Genomic DNA, 19,907 nt, shown 5'->3' with positions numbered 1-19,907 from the left:
ATAACTCCTTTTTCCTACTGGCCATCTCTCCTTTTGTACCCTAGCATCCTTGTAGCTTTCACCATTGCCTTTTCAAGCTGTTTGACCATCTTAAGATCATCACATATTATCACATCCAAGTCCAGCTCTTCTTTCATCTACAAAAGTTCTTCACCCCTAAACTGTACCATTCTCATGGGTTTTTGCATCTCAAATGCATGACCTTGCATTTCTTAGCATTAAATCATAGCTGCCAAATTTCAGACCATTCTTCAAGCTTCGCTAAGTCCTTCCTCATGTTTTTCACACCTTCAAGGGTATCTACACTATTGCAGATTTTGGTGTCATCTGCAAAAAGCCCTTCAACAATATTGCTTACAAAAATGTTAAAAACAGGCCCAAGAACCGAACCTTGAGGCACACCACTGGTAACATCCCTTTTCTCAGAGCAATCTCCACTGACCATTACTCTCTTATCTCCTTCCACTTAACCAATTCCTGACCGAGGGCATTCAAACTTATTTATTAGACACCTGTGTGGAACATTGTCGAAGGCTTTGCTAAAATCTAAATAGGCCACATCTTGTGCACTCCCTCTATCCAGTTCTCTGGTCACCCTGTCCAAGAATGCTCTGTGAATGTGACAGAACTCCTCCAATGACGCAGGCGCAAACACAAATCTGCTTCCAAAAGTGTACAGCGGGAGCACAGATGCACTCCAGACTTGGACCAAATCTCAACAGCTTTTCAAAACCCGGACAAAGTGCCGGGTTGTAAAAGCCATCTGGATGCCTGGACAGTCCTCTAAAAGGAGGACATGCCCGGGTAAATCCAGATGTCTGGCTCATAATATCACAGCTAAGCAGCATGGATAGCCCACTTAAGGTCACCCTCCATAAAATAAATTTTCAGGAAATTCATGCGTATACGTCACATTACTGTCTAGAACAGGACTCCTGACCCAACAGTAGGTTTGGACAGATATTCTCCAGAATCTATTGAGGTTTAGAGTCCAACTCATCCCCTAGGCCTATTACTTCCTTCAAAATTCCTTCTGACAAAAAACCGTACAAAGCTATAAAGCAAGGCTTGTTGCCACCAAAAATACATAGGTATCTATTGCAACCCAAGTAGTTTTATCATCCCTTTTTCTGTTACAGGTAGTCTGTATCTAGTGAGTCCCAAGAGTGAGAATTTCACTGTCTTGCTTGTCCTCAGAGACAAGCTATTTAACTGTAGCAGATGTTCTCCTAGGACAGCAAGACATAAATCCTCCCCAGGAAATTATACAATACAATGCTTGTAATGGTCAGAGGTGGTCCTCCACTACAGTGGCAGACAGAAAGAGGCATGCACACATATGTTTGAATATTCTCAAATGCCCTCTATCCAGTGCTAGGGAAATTTCCCACACAAAGTTCTGTTAGAAGACATCACCCATGAGTTAGAATTTATCCTGCTGTCCTCAGAGAACATCTGCTATAGGTAAGTAAACTCTGTTTTCCATTTGAGCATTAACAATAGGTAAAGCACGTGTACTAAAAGCATCTGCATTCTTTGTTCTCCTTATTTATTAGAAGACCCATGTGGAGATGAAATAGCACAAGCATATTTTAAAATAGAATGTATGTACACTGTTTTCTCCTCCTGACATAAGCATGCAAAAGGGAATCCCTCTTTACAATCCAGCTAAAAGTATATGTGCAAGGAAGCACACAAGTACATTTAGCCTGGCAGATCAGTTTCAACCAAGCATTGAAAATTTTCCTATGAAAGCACATGCAAACTCCAAACACATCAGTGGCGATGACCATTTCCATGGCTGTTCTTCCTACAATGCCCAGACAAACCAGGCGAAAAAACTCCACAGTCCAGATAGAGACAAACAAACCACAGTGGAGATAGTCAGGAATGTTGATGTGCAGTTCATTCAACAATAATCAAAATTTGTGTAATGGCTCGACATGCACATGTTTCGGCCAATAAGGCATGCCTCAGGAGCCTTTTTATAAGATTACAGAAAACTCACGTTCAGTAGCCTATAAAGAATTAAGCATCTCATCCGAATGCTATAAATGGTTGCAAGGATAAAGTGTAAGTCTCCGCTTGTAGGATCATGACACGGAGGTGCTAAACGCTATTTTATAAACGGTGCCCAACTCAAATTTAGGCATCGTTTGCTGAATTTAGCCCTATGTACCTACTTTATGACTCCATCTACTTTATGTTCTGCCTGAACTCTTCCCTGAACACTGCTATACCTGCCTCTTATACAAGCAAGCACCTACTTATGTCACATACATGTACACATCAGGATTTTTTTAAATGTGTAGGCCTTATATGTTCACATTTTATTCAGAAAATAGCTTTTATAGAATTATGATCTGAACATATATAATGTATGGCTTGAGATCACAGGCAGTGTAAAAATGTGTTTCAACTTAAGATTTGAATTTGTGTTTAATATTGATGAGGGTAGTTACCAAAGTGTGTTAATGGCCCTTAACACAATGGCAATAACATGCATTATATTATCATAACACACGTTATTTAAGATATTGTAGGATACATTATGATGAGATGAAAATCATGCAAATGACTGCAAAACATGTTATTATATTATGTAAATCAAATAACACCTTTTACCCTTATATGGTAGCTTGCCCCCCCACCCCGGTGGTAGTACCATGAGACTACCACTAGGGGTCACATGGTGACATTGTGAACCTGCCACCAGAAGGGGCAGAAGCAACTGGGGATCGCTCCTGCCCCTTACCTTAGAGTCTAGACCAGGGATGTCAAAGTCCCTCCTCGAGGGCCTCAATCCAGTCAGGTTTTCAGGATTTCTCCAATGAATATGCATGAGATCTCATGCATATTCATTGGGGATATCCTGAAAACCCAACTGGATTGCGGCCCTCGATGAGGGACTTTGACACCCCTAGTCTAGACCCTGAGGGAAGAATGAGTAATGCCTTTAAGGTATGAGGCATGGGGTTTGATTATTTGCTGTCTGGGAAAAAAACATAGTACACTAACACAGCTTGCAATGTTGATTTCAAGTTGCATTATTCATGTACCACAGGAGTCGCTAATCTGTGGTACTGAGAATCCTGTAGATTAGTGAGTTCCATGGTAAACTAAGGTATGGTAAAATGCCAATTTTTTAGCACCTTAGTAATTACCCACTTAATGTATTCCAAATATTACTGCAGGCCCATTTACAAACAGTTCCTTAGAAGATTTTGTTGTGATTTAGATCTTCTGTTTTCTTACTGTTAAAAAAATGATAGCTTTCTGATATTTGTTGCTACTGGAAAGATCTGCACTTGATTAGGGGAAAAATTGCTAAATTCAGACTCAATGAATTTTCTTCAATGAATGATATAGTGAGCCCAGCAAAATGCTGAGGGCCAAGCAGTGGTAGAAACTGCTTAATGTTATATCCTGCCCCCTCGCCACTGCAGGTTCCAGCATTTCTCTCCCTCTCTTTACCCCTTCATGGGTCAAGTATCTCCCTCCCAGGCCATCAAAATCCACCATGAGCAGTTGGCAAAGGCAGTGAGGTAAACACCACTAGAGCCTTTCCATCACCTCAGCCCACTTCTCTAATGTTACTTCCTGTGGGCAGGATACAGCAGTGAAAAGTCCACGGCAGTGCCAGCAAGAGGAAAGCTGTTTACTTTGCTGTGTCTACCGGCTGCTTTGCTTGTTGCAAAATTTGAGGGCCCGGGGCAGGAGGGTGATTAGAAAGATGCCAGAATCTGGGGATGGGGGAGAAATAGAGGAACTTGTGGGAGGCAGTTATTGGGGGGAGGCAGTAGAGAAAGAGAGGGACACTGAACATAAGAACATAAGAAAAGTCTTCACCGGATCAGACCGAGGTCCATCCAGTCCGGTGATCCGCACACGCGGCGGCCCATTTAGGTACTCCTGATTGGAGACCCAGATATACCGTAGCGCTCAATATGATTTGCAAGAAGGTGTGCATCCAACTTGCGCTTGAATCCCAGAACAGTAATCTCTGTCACAACATCCTCCGGGAGAGCATTCCAAATTCCCACCACGCGCTGTGTGAAAAAGAACTTCCTGATATTCGTCCTGAACCTGCTGCCACTCAGTTTCAGTCTATGACCTCTTGTCCGTGTCACATCCGAAAAAGTTAGTAATTCTTCTTCTTGGTCTATTTTATCTGGATCTGCTAAGGGAGGAGAGAAAGGGAGAAAAATGCTAGCACCTGCAGAGTGGGACTAGGCGTGGAGTTTGAGGTAGAGGGAAGAGAGCAACCTAGGGAAGAAAAGGTAAGAGATGATGCTAGACCGAAAGGGGTGAGTGGAGGAAATAAGTGAGAGAAACTGAAAAAGGGGGGAAAGATGCTGGAATCTGGGGTAAGGGAAGGGAAGAGAGAGAGAGACACTGGATCCTGAGAGGGAGAGAGTGATGCCAGTCTAGGGAGGGGAGAGAAAAGGAGAGATGCTGGGCCAGGGGGAGGCAGAAGGGAAGAGAAGGGGTGGCAAGTTGGCTTTGTAGAGGGACAGAGAACAAATTGCTAGACACAAAGGAAGGATAGGGTGGCCTAGTGGTTAGAGCTACAGCCTCAGCACCCTAACGTTGTGGGTTCAAATCCTGTGCTGCTCCTTGTGACCATGGGCAAGTCACTTAATCCTCCATTGCCCCAGGTACATTAGATAGATTGTGAGCCCACCGGGACAGATAGGGAAAATGCTTGTGATTGTAAACCACTTAGAACCTTGATAGGTGGTATAGAGATACCTAAAATAATAATAATAAAATGAGATGAGGGTAGGGACTAAAGATAGATGATAGAAGAAATATCAAAACAACATAGAGTTAAGAAAAACAGAGAAAAGCTAAAAAGAGAAACGGCAAAGGTATTAGGGGAAACGGCAGTTTAAGTCTTTAATGTCTTGGATTATGTTATAGCTCTCTGTAAAATGCTCTATAAGTTTGCTGACTTTGCTTAATGATTCATTTAGCCCAGTAGCCCGTCCTCACGGTGGCCAATCCAGATCACTAGTACCTGGCAAAAACCCAAAGAGTAGCAACATTCCATACTACTGATTCAGGGCAAGCACTGGTTTCCCCCATGTCTGTCTCAATAACAGGCTATGGACATTTCCTCCAGGAAATTGTACAAACCTTTCTTAAAACCAGTTACATTAATTGCTCTTACCAGCGTATGGCCACCAGGATGGTCACAGGACTCAAGGATCTTCCGTATGAGGAACGGCTGGGTAAGTTGCAGCTATACTCACTTGAGGAAAGCAGAGAGAGGGGAGACATGATCGAGACGTTCAAATATGTCAGGGCCGTATCGAGGCAGAAGAAGATCTCTTTTTTCTTAAAGGACCCACGACAACCAGAGGGCACCCGTTGAGAATCAGGGGAGGGAAATTCCATGGCGACACCAGAAAATATTTATTCACCGAAAGGGTGTTGATCACTGGAATAGTCTTCCGCAACAGGTAATTGAGGCCAGCAGCGTGCCAGACTTTAAGAAACGATGGGATTGGCATGTGGGATCACTTCATGGGCGTAGTTAGGGGGTGGGTCATTAGTGTGGGCAGACTAGATGGGCCATGGCCCTTTTCTGCCGTCATTTTCTATGTTTTAATCTCTGGCAATGCGTTGCATTTCAGTTTCTGTTTCTTTGACACGTTTTCTATAAAGGTCTGGAATGTGTTTACGTTTTGCAGGGTTTATTTACTGCAACTTTGAAGGAGGTTTCCCCCTTTCCTGTCCCCCCCCCCCCAGTCCCCACTACATTGGGAGAGGGCATGGGGGGTGCATTTAATCCTTGCTACGTCACTGCCAGTTAACTAAAGACATGAGACATATCCATAAACAATAAAATCATGCAAAGGTGATATGTCCTGTGTGAAGGACTGGTATACATGGTAGGTTGATGGGTTTCTGGCATAGGTTTTTACAATTGTTCTAATTTTTTCCCCTCTTTCAAGTTGAGCTATAATCTTTGCAGTAATTTGATGTATAAGTTTGAATGTTCAGAAATATGATTGCTGCTTTTAATGTTTAAAAAAATGCTCTGGTCTTCTTATTTCCAAACAAGGCAGATTGACTCCTGGTTCAAATCACAATTTTAAAAATTACTAGTGAGGAGGCAAGGGACTACTAATTAAGCTATTAATTAGGAAGATTCTGCAGTGGTAAACAAGGAACTGTAAAAGGAAGTTTGTAAAGTTTTTTTTTATAACTATTAAAATGATGGTATCATAAAGAAATAGCTTTCTTTTATTATTTTTTTTTTCTAATATGAAAATTCAAGTAGTAACTTTAAACTTATACATAAGAATATTTACTAAGATGATGACGAACCTGTCTGTACAATAATGTACCCTTTTTATCATCAAGAAACAGGAAACACTGCCTTCACAACCGTGAAAGCAGAGAACAAACAACGAAGGTGACTGGGCAGTGTTCAATGTCCTTTATTGTTAAATATGACTTGACACGATCGTCTTTCAGCCTAGAAGGGCCTGCCTCAGGAGTCTGAATAGTGTTGACGAATCATAAAACATATAGGGCTCCTTTTACAAAGCTGCGTTAGCGGTTTAATGCGCGCTAATTTGCCGGCCGCGCTAGCCGCTACCGCCTCCTCTTGAGCAGGCGGTAGTTTTTCGGCTAGCGCAGGGGTTAGCGTGCGCTAAAAAGGTGCGTGCGATAAAGCCGCTAATGCGGCTTCGTAAAAGGAGCCCATAGTTTCATAATCTTCTCCGAGAAACCCAATTCTGTAGTCAAAAGAATCTATCACTGTCTCTGTAAACCGAAACTAAGGGACTCCTAATTAAGCTACTAATTAAGAAGATTCTGCACTGGTAAACATGGAACTGTAAAAGGAAGTTCGTAAAGTTTTTTTTAACTGTGTTAAAATGATGGTACCCTAAAGAAATAGCTTTCTTTTATTATTTTTTCAAACAAGAAAATTCAATTAGTAACTTTAACCCCTCTGTTCTACGAAACCGCACTAGCGGTTTTTAGCACAGAGATCCTTGCTGAATGGCCCGCACTGCTCCTGATGCTTTGAGTTCCTATGAATGTTAGGAGCAGCGCGTGCCATTCAGCGCGGCTCTCTGCGCTAAAAAACATTAGTGTGGTTTCATAGAAGAGGGGGTGAATTTATACATAAGAATATTTACTAAGATGATGAAGAACTTGTCTGTACAAAAATGTACCCTTCTTATCATCAAACGGGCACTTCTCATTGTGCAGTTTCTGGGGGAGGCAAATAGAAATGGTTGCATCAATATCTATAGCAAAACTTACTTGAAAATTAAGCTTTTGTTTTTGTTTTTTTATAGGTGGCCTTACATGCTTGTGGAGTAGCAACAGACATGGTGATTGAGCACTGCATCAGGGGGCAGGCTAGCTTTGTCATCTGCCCCTGCTGCTATGGTTTCATTCAGAATACCACAAAGTCTACATTTCCCAGAAGGTGAAGAATCGTAGCTGGTGTATTAAATATTCTAAGTAGTCTCTGACGTCAGCCGTGTGAAAGGTCTTGAATCAGGGAGATTTAAATTTCTCACTCACTTAGCAATTTAGAAATCAGAATGTATAAGAATTGAGATTGAGTTTCATCTAGCACGTCAGTCACAAGTCATGCAGTTCATTCTTTGAACAATGTAAAGAATGCAGCTATTTTCTTATAGTTAAGGATAATAATAATAATTGCTCTTATGTTTTTAAAATGTATTACTCGTATTATTTTGACCACACAGTAAAATAAATTGGTATCCTTTTGAATGTTGTGAACCAAAACTGTTTTGGCATTGCTTCTGAAAACTGCTATAAAATCTTCAGGAAAATGTTTAGAATTCATTCACGAGTCAGAAGACAGCTTTTGAAATTGGCATTTGTTATTTCATTTGGTGACTCAGTGCCTGTCCTCTTCTATTTCAGTCATCGGTTCAGGGAAGCTATATCCTACAAGGTATGTTAAATGTACAGCTTGTGGTTTGCTGGTCTTTTTTATATGCCCTGTTCAGTATTTGTTTTCCTATGATTTATAGGGGAATAATCTGTGTTTAGCATGTAATTAATGTACACCTGATGAAGGAATGATTTTTCAGTGGTTCAGAGTATTTCACATTCCTTCTTATTTTGTTCTACAAAGAACCTCTGCAGTTTGCATTTCCATTAAAAAAGACAAAGTCAAAGAGGTAATTGAAAACCAAAACAGGTATCCTTCCACTCCAGTAAAACTGTACTTGGTAATAGTACTTATAGTTCGCCAGCTCCAATATATAGGTTCAAAGTGGACAACATAAAATTCAAAAGAAAACCATCATATGATACAAATCTAATAAATACATTTAAAAAAAAGAAGTTTAAATTGTTTACGAAATAGCAAATATGAAGGAATCAGCCTAAGTTCAACAAACAGAGAACACCAAGCCAAGACTACTTGGTAAGGAAAAGAAATTCATAAAGATATTTTATATTTAACTTTAACAAAAAAATGTATAATAAATAAGACAAGAATCTCTGGACCGTGAAGGAGATAATAGGAAAAGAAAATGATCATTTAAAAATAATGTGGGCCATAATGAGTAGTAAGTAGGTATAACATGATCTGACCCATTTTTGTCCAAAATAAGCTTAGCTGCAATTTTCTGTATCACTTATAATCTAGAAATTGGATTAACTGAGAAAAGTCAGTGTAGATCAGTGGTCTCAAACTCAAACCCTTTGCAGGGCCACATTTTGGTTTTGTAGGTACTTGGAGGGCCTCAGAAAATTAGTTAATGTCTTATTAAAGAAATGACAATTTTGCATGAGGTAAAACTCTTTCTAGTTTATAAATCTTTCCTTTTGGCTAAGTCTTAATAATAATATTGTCATTTATAGCTAAAGAGACATATGATCAAGAAACTGTTTTATTTTACTTTTGTGATTATGATAAACATAGCGAGGGCCTCAAAATATAACCTGGTGGGCCGCATGTGGCCCCTGGGCCGCGAGACCACTGGTGTAGATCATTGCAGTAATCTAATTTAGAAATACCGTATTTTCACGCATATAATGCGCGCGTTATACGTGTTTTTACAAACCATGCATAACCTTGCGCGGTATACGTGTGAGCGCGCTATATAAAATTTTTTTTACATAGTTCCCCCCCGACGTCTGATTCACCCCCCTCCGCAGGACCGCTCGCACCCCCACCCCGAAGGACCGCTCACACGCACCCCCACCCCCACCCCGAAGGACCGCTCGCACGCACTCCCACCCGCACCCGCACCCCCACCCTGAAGGACCGCTCGCACCCCCAGAGCCTCCCGACCCCCCCCATCATGTAGAAGCTCCTACCGGCGCCCTCCTGCCGCCAGCCCTCTCAAACCCCCGACACCCCACCATGACACCCCCCTAACTATACAGGAAGACTGGCATGAGGAATCCCGGTTGGTCCTGATGCATTCTGGGATGCACCGGGGAGTGGCTGTAGGCACCTGGGCCTCAGGGCCTTAGGCCCCCTTCCCGGTGCATTCTGGAACTCCAATTGTCCCAGATACCGAAGGCCACTCTCTATCATACTTGTGAACTGCTCTTACTTGTATTAAGCAGCTAGCAGAGATTTTTATCATGCTGACTGGTTTTAATGTGCGTTGGCTGTTAGCACAACTGATATCTCCTGCAAGTAACGCAGCTTAGTAAAAGGGCCCCTAAAGGGGGGAATTCATCAACAGGCGCTAAGTGATTTAACGTGTGCTAACCGCAGTAATGTGCACTAACAATTAGTGCTAACCACATTGGTGTACACTGACAATTAGACACCCATAGGAATATAATGAGCATCTTACTATTTAGCATGCGCTAATCATTTGCATGCACTAACACAGCTCGCACTAAATTGCATATTGCCATTGGATTATCTCTCCCCCCCCAGTGGAGTTTTACTAGTTGTTTTTACTAGTTAGAATCTGCTTCTCTCTATGACCTTTCACAGTGTTTAACAATGCCTTTTGAATGGAAGCTCCTTTGAAACCATATTGCAATTATTAAGGTTGGCCCTAGAGAATGACCGCAGGGACAAATTTTTCCCCATCCCCATGGGAGCTCGTTTTTCTGTTCCATCCCCATGAGTTCTTTTCCTGCCCCTGCAAGCTCCATCCTCATCTGCACAAGTCTCAATCACTTTAAAATCATTGTGTTCGAGGCTTGAGCGGTTAAGGCAGAGTTTACAGACCCTGAAACCATCAGCACAATGTGTGGCGGCGGCAAAGAAAGCAAATAGAATGTTGGGCATGATAAAGAAGGGAATCACGAGTAGATCGGAGAGGGTCATAATGCCGCTTTATAGAGTAATGGTCAGACCCCACTTGGAATACTGCGTTCAACATTGGTCTCCCAACCTAAAGAAGGATATAAAACTGCTGGAGAGGGTGCAGAGACGAGCAACGACAGTAGTAAAAGGTATGGAGAAACTGGAATACGAGGATTGACTTAAGAGACTGGGATTGTTCTCCCTTAAGAAAAGGAGACTGCGAGGGGATATGATCGAGACCTTCAAAATACTGAAAGGAATCGACAAAATAGAGCAGAAAAAATTATTTACATTGTCCAATTTGACACGGAATGAAGCTAAGGGGGGACAAGTTCAGGACAAATATCAGGAAGTTCTGCTTCACGCAAAGAGTGGTTGACACCTGGAATGCTCTCCCAGAGGAGGTAATTGCGGAATCGACCGTCCTAGGATTCAAAAGCAAACTAGATGCACATCTCCTTACGAGAAGCATAGAAGGATATGGGTGACTAAAAATTACGCCAGATGTACACCTGACAAGGCCTCCACGTGTGTGGATCGCCAGACTTGATGGACCGAAGGTCTGATCCGGAGATGGCGCTTCATATGTTCTTATGTTTACAGGAATGGGACAGGGACAAAACGCGCAGGGACGGGATGGGGAAATTTTTCCTGTGTCATTCTCTAGTTGGCACTATACTAAGGACTAAATTTACTAAAGTGTGCCACCCACATTAGCACATGCTAAATAATGTGCATTAACGTGTGCTAGCATGATCTAACACAGTAGTGCTTTCTAGTAAACCTTACCTTATTTGATTTTCCATTTTATGAAAGGTATTTCAAAATAACAAAGTTACAGCCAAGTAACTGTTCAAAATAGTTCAATAAAAATAGACTGTGCTTTTGTTCTAGGAGCACATGATTTTGTGCAGATTTGCAGATCAGACAGCTGTCCAACTTCCTTCTGAACGAAGACTTATAGGTATGTGCTCCTCGTAATGCAGCTGTTGTGCAGATTAAGCAAAACATAGTGATATACTGACCTACTTACCATGGGAAAAACAAGTACATTTATAACATGGAATTATTGCTCAACAGCACTTATCTTTTGCAGGCATGTAAACGAAGTGGCTTGTGTATTTTTTGAATTTTGCTCTACTTTCCTGAGAAATCATACTTTTAATTGGGTGATTTTAAATGAATGATAAAATCTTAATTCACAGTCCCAGTGAGATTATTTTAAATGGATTGATAACCCTCCTCTGTGTTCTCTGACTTTTTAATAAATTTTACTCATTATAATTTTTTATCTTTATGAAATGTGACTTTTCCTATATTTCTGTTTCCATTATCACCCTTCCACTTTGAATCCTGAGGGCATATCTGAATTATGGCTTGTGGTTTCAGGGACCCTACTTCCTAACAGATATAATGTTAGTTTATACATACAGGCCCTGATTCTGCAAAGTGCATCCCGATTGTAGGCAGTTGAAGGCATCCTACAGCTGTCTAATCACGTTTTCTAAAAAATATAGGCCGCCTATATTGAAGGCGTCTCCGGGAGCCTAGGGAGGCCCACAAGTCCGCCTAAGCTCGTCTAAAGCTAGTCGGTAGCCTTAGGCAAACCTAGGCAGCCCTATGCATCTCCCTAGCAGAGCGGGAGACGCTTACAATGTAGACTAGCAAAATGGTGGCCTACATGGTAAGTGGACGTGGCAGCCAGTGTTCCCTCTAAGCGGGCGGGTGTTGTGAGCAAACTTTTTTCACTGTGAGCTAAAAATATCGGGCGCCAGCAAGTTATGAGCCAAATAAATATGTTGTCAAGGCATCAGGCCAGCTTAAGTTCCAGGCCAGTTATGGAACTGAATTTAAGATTTGTAGGTTCATGGGGACATACTCTAGTCCAGTGTTCTTCAACCTTTTTACACCCGTGGACCGGCATAAATAAAATAATTATTTTGTGGACCGGCAAACTACTAAGACCGAAATAAAAACACATTTTCACCCAGTCTCCGCAAGCTCCGTCCCCACAAACCATCTGATCCCATCTGCACAAGCCTCAGTTATGATTTTATATTGAACGTATTTTATTAAAGTATAAAAAGAAACAATATTCTGTACAATTGTCATTTTATAAATATAAATATTCAGAGCAAGGACCAACAAAACCCCTGTCTCCCCTCCCCTTCACATATATCCCCTCTACTATCAAGAAAACTGAACAAGCCAAATTATTACAGAATGCTACACAGAAATATCATGCTAACAGAATACTGCAGTCAACACATGACAGGAATAGTATTAGGCTTTGCAGTCCCCAGTTATGTCTCTAGCAGGATATATATTTCAAATCTGACATATTGTAATGACAAAATAGAAATAAAATGATTTTTTTCTACCTTTTGTGGTCTCTGCTTTCATCTTCTTTCCACTCTTCCTTCCAGCGTCTGCCCGTTCCATCCACTGTCTGGCCTCTCCCCCTTCCATATGTATCTGACTTCTTTCTATGCCCCTCTCCCCTTTCCATCCAGCCTGTGCTTCCTCTCTCCTTTTTACATCATTCATTCCAGCTTCACTGCTTTCTTCATTTTTATCTCTCCTACACCAGATCTAGCATCTTTATCCCTCTCTCATTTCTCTGCTGACCCCCTTTCCAGCATCAATCTCTCTCTACTTTCTCATTCCTGTCTCTCCCCTTTCCCTCCTCTAATCTCCCTGCCAGCTGTTTCCTTCCTTTCTTCCTTCTCCCTTCCCTCCTCCCCCCTATCCAACAGTAGCTCTCTTCCCATCCCTTTCCCTCTTCCCCTCCCAGCAGCATCTCTCTTTCTACCTCCCTCCAGGTGCAGTAGCAGCTCTCCCTTTATCCATCAGCTTTCCAGCCTCCAACAGTGGCTTCCTGTCCTTCCAGCAGCTCTCAGTACTTGCCTGCAGAAGTGATTTCCTTAGGCAGCCTTGGGTCCGTTGCCGCCTCTGAGGAAAGGGGAAGTTGCCAAAGTGAATCACTGCCCTGGTAAGTATAGAGCTGCTAGGAGAGGAGACAGCCACTGTTGAAGGCTCCCTGCACATTCGTGACACCCCCCCCCCCCCCAAGCCGGCAAAAACAGCTTTGCACTGCAGGCCCTGCCGCCCAAGACGAGCCGGAGGCCCCTATCCGCCGCATTCTGCACGTGGGCAGGCTTTCAGCACAGACGCTGCTGATGGCCCCAATCCACACGCTGCCCCCCACCGCGCATGCTGACCATCTCCCTTCTACTTGCAGCTTCCCCGCAGCCCTCTTCGGCGACTCGGCAGGGGCAGCAATCAAGACAGGCTGCAGACGTCGGGATCTTTCCTCTCTGAGTCCCGCCTATTTTGTTTCAACTTCCTGTTTCCGCATAGGCGAGACTCAGAGGGAATGCCCGACGTCGGCAGCCTGTCTTGATCGCCCGAGGCTGGGAGGAACAGAAGATTTCCGCGAAAACCACCAGGGCAGGAAATTTAACAACGTCCATCTTGCCGGCCCTGCGCGGACCGGCAGGAATTTTCTGCGGACCGGCGGTTGAAGAACTGTGCTCTACACTGTGTGCGCTGTGACGAGGAACTTGTGCGCTGCGTTGTAATATTTTGTGCGCCAGCGCATATATATGCTTAATCGCGGCAAGGAATCTCCATGCCGTGATTAGTATAGCGGCCACGGCTACAGCTACCAGTCTCTCCTCCCCAATCCCCCAAACCACCAACGATTGCAGCAGGAGGGTGCCCAACCCCTCCTGCTGACAAAACCCGCAATCGCCGGCAGGAAGGTGCTCATCCCTTCCTTCCATTAGGCCCCCCCACCACACCCCTGACGATCAAGGCAGGAAGGTGCCCAACCCCTCCTGCTGACAGAACCCGCCCCCCCAAAGATTGCTGGCACGTGCCCAACCCCTCCTGACAGACTCCCCAATGAAACCCCCACCCCAGAACCCCCCCTGGAATCTTCGGGATTACCTGCAAGTTGGCCAGACAGGTCCTCGCACCATCCTGCCAGCAGGCCCGCCTCCGTCCAAATGAAGCGGGCCCGCCCCTCCCCTGCCCAACCCAAAGGATCCTAGGGCCTGATTGGCCCAAGCACCTAAGGCCCCTCCTATAGAGGGCTACTATGTTAATCATTCATATTTGGGCAACTTTTCTGCTATACTTTATTGAAAGGATAAAAATAATCATTACCTTAATAACAATTTATATAATTTTACTTAAAACAATAGCATTATAACATATGTATTCTTGTATTTGCTTAAACATCCATGTTAACTGGTGATGTTAAATAAAATATCTTAAAAAAAAACAACTTAGGGCACAAGCCCACACATAGAAATCATAAAATACTGTCTTTTGTAAGCTCACTGCATCGTCTTGTTCATAATCTGGAAAAGAAAAACAAGCTTTCCTGCTTTATCAGGTTCCAAACAATTTTTCAATTTGGAATGAATGAGTCCAAAAGAAGAGAATATTATTTCTATGCCAGCAGAAGCTACTGTTGTAAAAAGTGAAATCATTACTTCAACAGTCTCTAAATCCAAGTACTTAATAAGTGACCGCCACCAGTTCACTGGTGTGACTTGCTTTAAAACATCATTGGCAAACATATGTTTCTTGAAGGTTCCCCCTTAGCTCTGAAGTTTATTATAGTTGGCATTAAAGATGGATGATTCCTGGATAACTTTGTCATAGCTAACTCCACTTCTTCAGCACTTAGGATTTGACTCTGGTACTAGATATTGACAATGTTTACAAGAAAATTTGCTGGAGACAGTGAATGTCTCATTCATTTTTTAATACTTGTAATTTAATTCTGTCATTGTGCCTTTCTATTTTTAAGTGCTCACTCAGTTCCTTCTAAATTCCGACAACATCAGCAATAAAACAGCTATTTTTCTGTATTTTGTTTAAAGCTTCAGAAAAGGGTTTCAGGATTCCCAGCATATTTTCAACATTTCTTTTCAGCCTAATGTTGAGGATTTTGTGCATAACTTTGCCATCTATTTTCTCTACGTTTATTTTAAAAAATTGTTATACTGCCTAATCATACTTCTAGGCAGTTTACATCAAATAAAAATGGAAAACAAAAAAAATTATGCAAATACAACATTACGGACATCAATACTACCAATGTATTAATAAAACAAGTAATTTAACATAGACTAAGCTGAGACAATAGGAAAAGTACAATAAAGGAAGTACAAGAGGGCAGGGAAAACACTGGTCTCTACTGGTGATAATGGCCATTTATCCTATTGAGTTATTTCTAAATCTATTTGGGTTTATGCCAGGTGTTTGTAACCTTGATTGGTCACTGCAGAAACAGGATACTGGGCTAGATGGACTATTGGTCGGGCCCTGTATGGCTATTCTTATGTTTGGCCAAATGACTGATTCTTCTATTTTACCATGTGATGTAATGTATTGAAGCTGAGTATTCTTTTTTGCTCATAACTTTTTTCTTTCCAGAAAATTGTTTTCTCTAATTAAAGATGATTTTTCTACTGTCTTAAAATAGCTTAATAATGTTGGAGTCCAATTTAAACTACCCATTGATGTCATAGCTCCTGTGCTTTAAGATTGTCCGTCTCAATATACCAGACATCAATGGCATTAACCATCTCCTGTAAACTTTATAATTTAGATGATTCATAGTCATTTGGTTCTTTTCTTTGGTTTTTGTAACATAGTAACGTAGTAGATGACAGCAGATAAAGACCCGAATAGTCCATCCAGTCTGCCCAACTTGATTCAATTTAAATTTAAATTTTTTTTTTTTCTTCTTAGCTATTGCTGGGCAAGAATCCAAAGCCCTACCCAGTACTGTGCTTGGGTTCTAACTTCCAACATCTCTGTCAAAACCAACTCCAGCCCATCTACACCCTCCCAGCCATTGAAGCCCTCCCCAGCCCATTCTCTCCCAAACGGCCATATACAGACAGACACAGACTGTGCAAGTCTGCCCAGTACTGGCCTTAGTTCAATATTTAATATTATTTTCTGATTCTAGATCCTCTATGTTCATCCCATGCTTCTTTGAACTCCATCACCGTTTTCCTCTCCACCACCTCTCTCGGGAGCGTATTCTAGGCATCCACCACTTCTCCGTAAAGTAGAATTTCCCTCTCTTGTCCTATATAATAAATGGATACTATCCCCCTGCAAGAGAGCAGATTTCTATATAGTAATGTCTCCTACTGTATCCTAGCCATAAAGCAGTCAGGATTGTGAGATTGCTGCATTAGATATGCATGGGATAGATTTGATCTATTGAAGTGCATGAAATCTATCTCACCTATGTTCTTTACAAATATCCTCTAAATCAGTCCCATAGATTCCTATCCATTAATCATCACAGTTTTATTTGAAAGTGTTTTATTTTATGTAAGTGCTGAGAGACAGAAATAAAACCAGACTCTCTGAAAAACAAAGCTTTACAGTGTATCTTAAATAACGTAACAAAACTGTGATTTCTATAAGCACACCGAGGAAAACACATATATGGTTTGCTCATGCATGCATATCTTACTGATTGCTAATATTATACTTAATTACTTCACCTACTGTCTTAAGACTACCTATCTTGACAGAAGAAACATAACATAACATTTCAAGCATGCACAGTTTGCAGAAATCAGTCAGGAGGTAACATGGAAACAGGTCAGAACTTGAACTTTCACATCTTCGCACACTTTTATAAACGCTCTCTGCACCACCTGGCGCTTGCAGTTTCTGTCATAGTAAATCACTGAACTGTCTCTCAACTCCTGCATACTGACTGGTACTTTGCCTATTAGGTACTGCACAATTTCAGTTACCATTCCCCAAATTCTATAAAGTGCACCTAAGTTAGGTGCCTACATTAGCATGCCTAATTTAAATGAGTAATAGACTAAAATGGGACTGATAATCAGCACTCAATATGTCTTAACTAGCACTAATTAGAGTTAATTAAGTTGATAGATGTGATTCTACAACAGTTACTAGGTGCATAGTTAAAAGTGCGTGTGGTTAGGGAGCAGATCGTGGACATATTTTAGGACACATTTCCCATATGACTGAAATTGAACAGTGGACTATCAATTTTAAATTGAAATTAAACACAGAAAAGACAAAAATTTTCTTGGCAAGCCCAAAGGATAAAATCACCAGATCATCATTACACATCAATGGTCACGATTATCCAATATCAAAAAACATAAAAATATTAGGAGTCACACTAGACACCCACTTGACCATGATCGAACACACGAAAAAAAGTGCTTTTTTGCACTATGGAAATTAAAGACCATTAAAAAATATTTCGATCCTCTATCTTTTAGACTACTGGTTCAGTCATTGGTTCTATCCACATTGGACTACTGCAACATCATTTACGTGGGTATACCTAAAAAAACTGTGAGAAAATTAAGAATAGTGCAGAACACGGCCGTCCACTTAATATTCAGACTAAAGAAAAGCGAACAAGTTAGCCCCTACTACAAACTGCTACACTGGTTGCCAATGGAGGCACAAATTATGTTTAAGTTTTCTTGCTTTTGCTTTAAACTGGTGTGGGGATTGGCCCCTACCCACCTCTTACCACATTTCAAGCTACACATCCCCACGAGGACAACTAGAAATGCCAATCTTTTTGCCTATCCAAGGATCACTGATTGCAAATACAGGTCCTTTCTGGACAGAACTTTTAAGTTTCAAGCCAGTAAACAACAGACCTGATTAGGCAATTATATCAACAGAGCCAGCTTGACCTACGGCGATTTTTGGAAAGAAATTAAGACAGTACTGTTCGATAGATTTATCTCCTAATCGGATACCATTTTAAAATTATTAACTCCATGCTGATAACTTTGAGAAATATGTGTATTTTTACTAATTGTATTCTGTAATTCGCTGACTGTTCAATGACATCTTCGCTATTTGTATTCTGTAATTCGCTGATTGTCCAGCTCTCTGCACTGTAAACCACCTAGAAGTCATAAGATTGTGGCGGTATAGAAAAAATAAAGTTATTATTATTATTGGGTTCCTAATTTAGGCGCAGGTTTTTAGGACAAGAGAATCCTGACATAAATAGGGTTTGCCTAAATGTTAGAATGCTTAGCACCACCTAAGCATACTTAAGCAGCACTAAATGTGATTCTATAATGGGCACCTAGCCTTTGTAAAATCATGCTTAGCGCTGCACTAGTCTACTCCGATTTTTTTAGGCAACATATATAAAACCGGACCCATATATTTAATAATCTCTTTCACTGGTCACACAGGCACCAATCAAAACAACTTAATCAGGGGGCACTTACACACCCTATAATATTAATTATAGACTGCTTGTTACTTTCTTAAAATGGGCAGATGGTGACATAAATGTTTTAATATACAGAAGTTTAATGTGTTAGATTATAGAACTCAGTCAATAGCATTTTTCAACAATAAAAAAAAATCTTAAATGTAGATCAAAAAATATTCATTTGCTTTATTTCTTTATATGTTTAACAACAGTTAATGATCTGGATTTCATCGATAATATGGGTAAAAGTTGCTCATTACAATTTAGACTTAGGTGAATGTTGAAATACTCTCTTGTGTTCTCTGAGTAATATTTAAATAACATTCGAGAGATTATAAAGATCAGTGGACTTTTACGAACCTTCCTCTTGATACTAAAGATGCTTTGGGATACCAAAAGTGCAAATGTTTTAGAACCATATAAAATTTGATATAAAAAAAATTAACTCTTTCCTTTCATTATTCTTTTTGCCAGGAAAACATTGTATGGGTTTGGTGGATCTGGATCGTGCTTGGTCGGCAGAAGGACATGGATACTCCACTCAAGTTATCTCCATGGAGCCAGAGAGCTGCTCACCAAAAAACAACATGATAGTTGGAGTCCCACTTTAAATCAAGACCTTCTGTTTGATGTTGGATAGCCAGCAATCCTGGTAATCAGAGCCCTAACTTCAGGAGGTTACCAACCCCAGCTGGGAGCTGTTGCTTTCAAAGTAGCTTGTTGCAGGAGAAATCTTGAAAGCACCTTCCTGCAGAGCATTTCAAATTCCACTTGTAAGCTGTCAAAAATAATTGCTAAATTTCAAAGGAAATATCCTTAGCAACTTTCAATTAACCCACAATAGGGCTATGCAGAGCAAAAATGTTTGTTTTATTGTTTCCCATATCATTTGGAGTTTTTATTTCTTTTGGGTTTTCTTACATTTTTTTCATTTGGGGGCAGTATTGTTAACAATGCCCACTATTGCTCAAAACAATGCACCCTATAAAGCAGTGACTCTCAAACTGTGCTAAGGCACAGTGGTGTGCTCAGCTGGCCACCCACCGGGGAATAGGCTGCCGCCAGGGAAAGGCTGCCACTGCTGCCATCGGGAATAGGCCGGCGCTGAGTTCTCCCTGCTCTTCCCCACAGGGCCGACCAACTCTCGCCGTCGGAGAGGACGCTCTGGGCCAGCCAATCACTGCCTGGCTGGCCCGGAACATCCTCTCCAACATTAGAATTGACGTCGGGTGGTGAAAGTTTGTCGGCCCCATGGGGAAGAGAAGCAAGGCGAACTCGGCGCCGGCCTGTTCCCGATGGCCAGTGGCAGCCTTTCCCTGACGGCGGTGGCAGCAGCATGTTTCTCAATGGCAG

General features: G+C 41.6%; 1 protein-coding gene across 3 annotated transcripts in view; it reads left to right on the top strand.

The window, feature by feature from the left end:
• Positions 1-19,644, top strand: part of GSTCD (glutathione S-transferase C-terminal domain containing) — a 186,073-nt gene extending 166,429 nt beyond the window's left edge. For all 3 annotated transcript variants that reach the window (XM_033956704.1, XM_033956697.1, XM_033956688.1), the window contains 4 exons: positions 7,320-7,453; positions 7,921-7,951; positions 11,177-11,246; positions 19,029-19,644. In XM_033956704.1, the coding sequence (XP_033812595.1) occupies positions 7,320-7,453; positions 7,921-7,951; positions 11,177-11,246; positions 19,029-19,165 (372 nt within the window). In that variant the 3' untranslated portion in view covers positions 19,166-19,644. The remainder of the gene's footprint in view (positions 1-7,319; positions 7,454-7,920; positions 7,952-11,176; positions 11,247-19,028) is intronic.
• The last annotated feature ends 263 nt before the right edge of the window (positions 19,645-19,907 follow it).

The sequence above is a fragment of the Geotrypetes seraphini genome, chromosome 1, assembly GCF_902459505.1.
Source record: "Geotrypetes seraphini chromosome 1, aGeoSer1.1, whole genome shotgun sequence".
In the NCBI taxonomy this organism is placed as follows: domain Eukaryota; kingdom Metazoa; phylum Chordata; class Amphibia; order Gymnophiona; family Dermophiidae; genus Geotrypetes; species Geotrypetes seraphini.
This window is presented reverse-complemented; position numbering and strand designations above follow the sequence as displayed.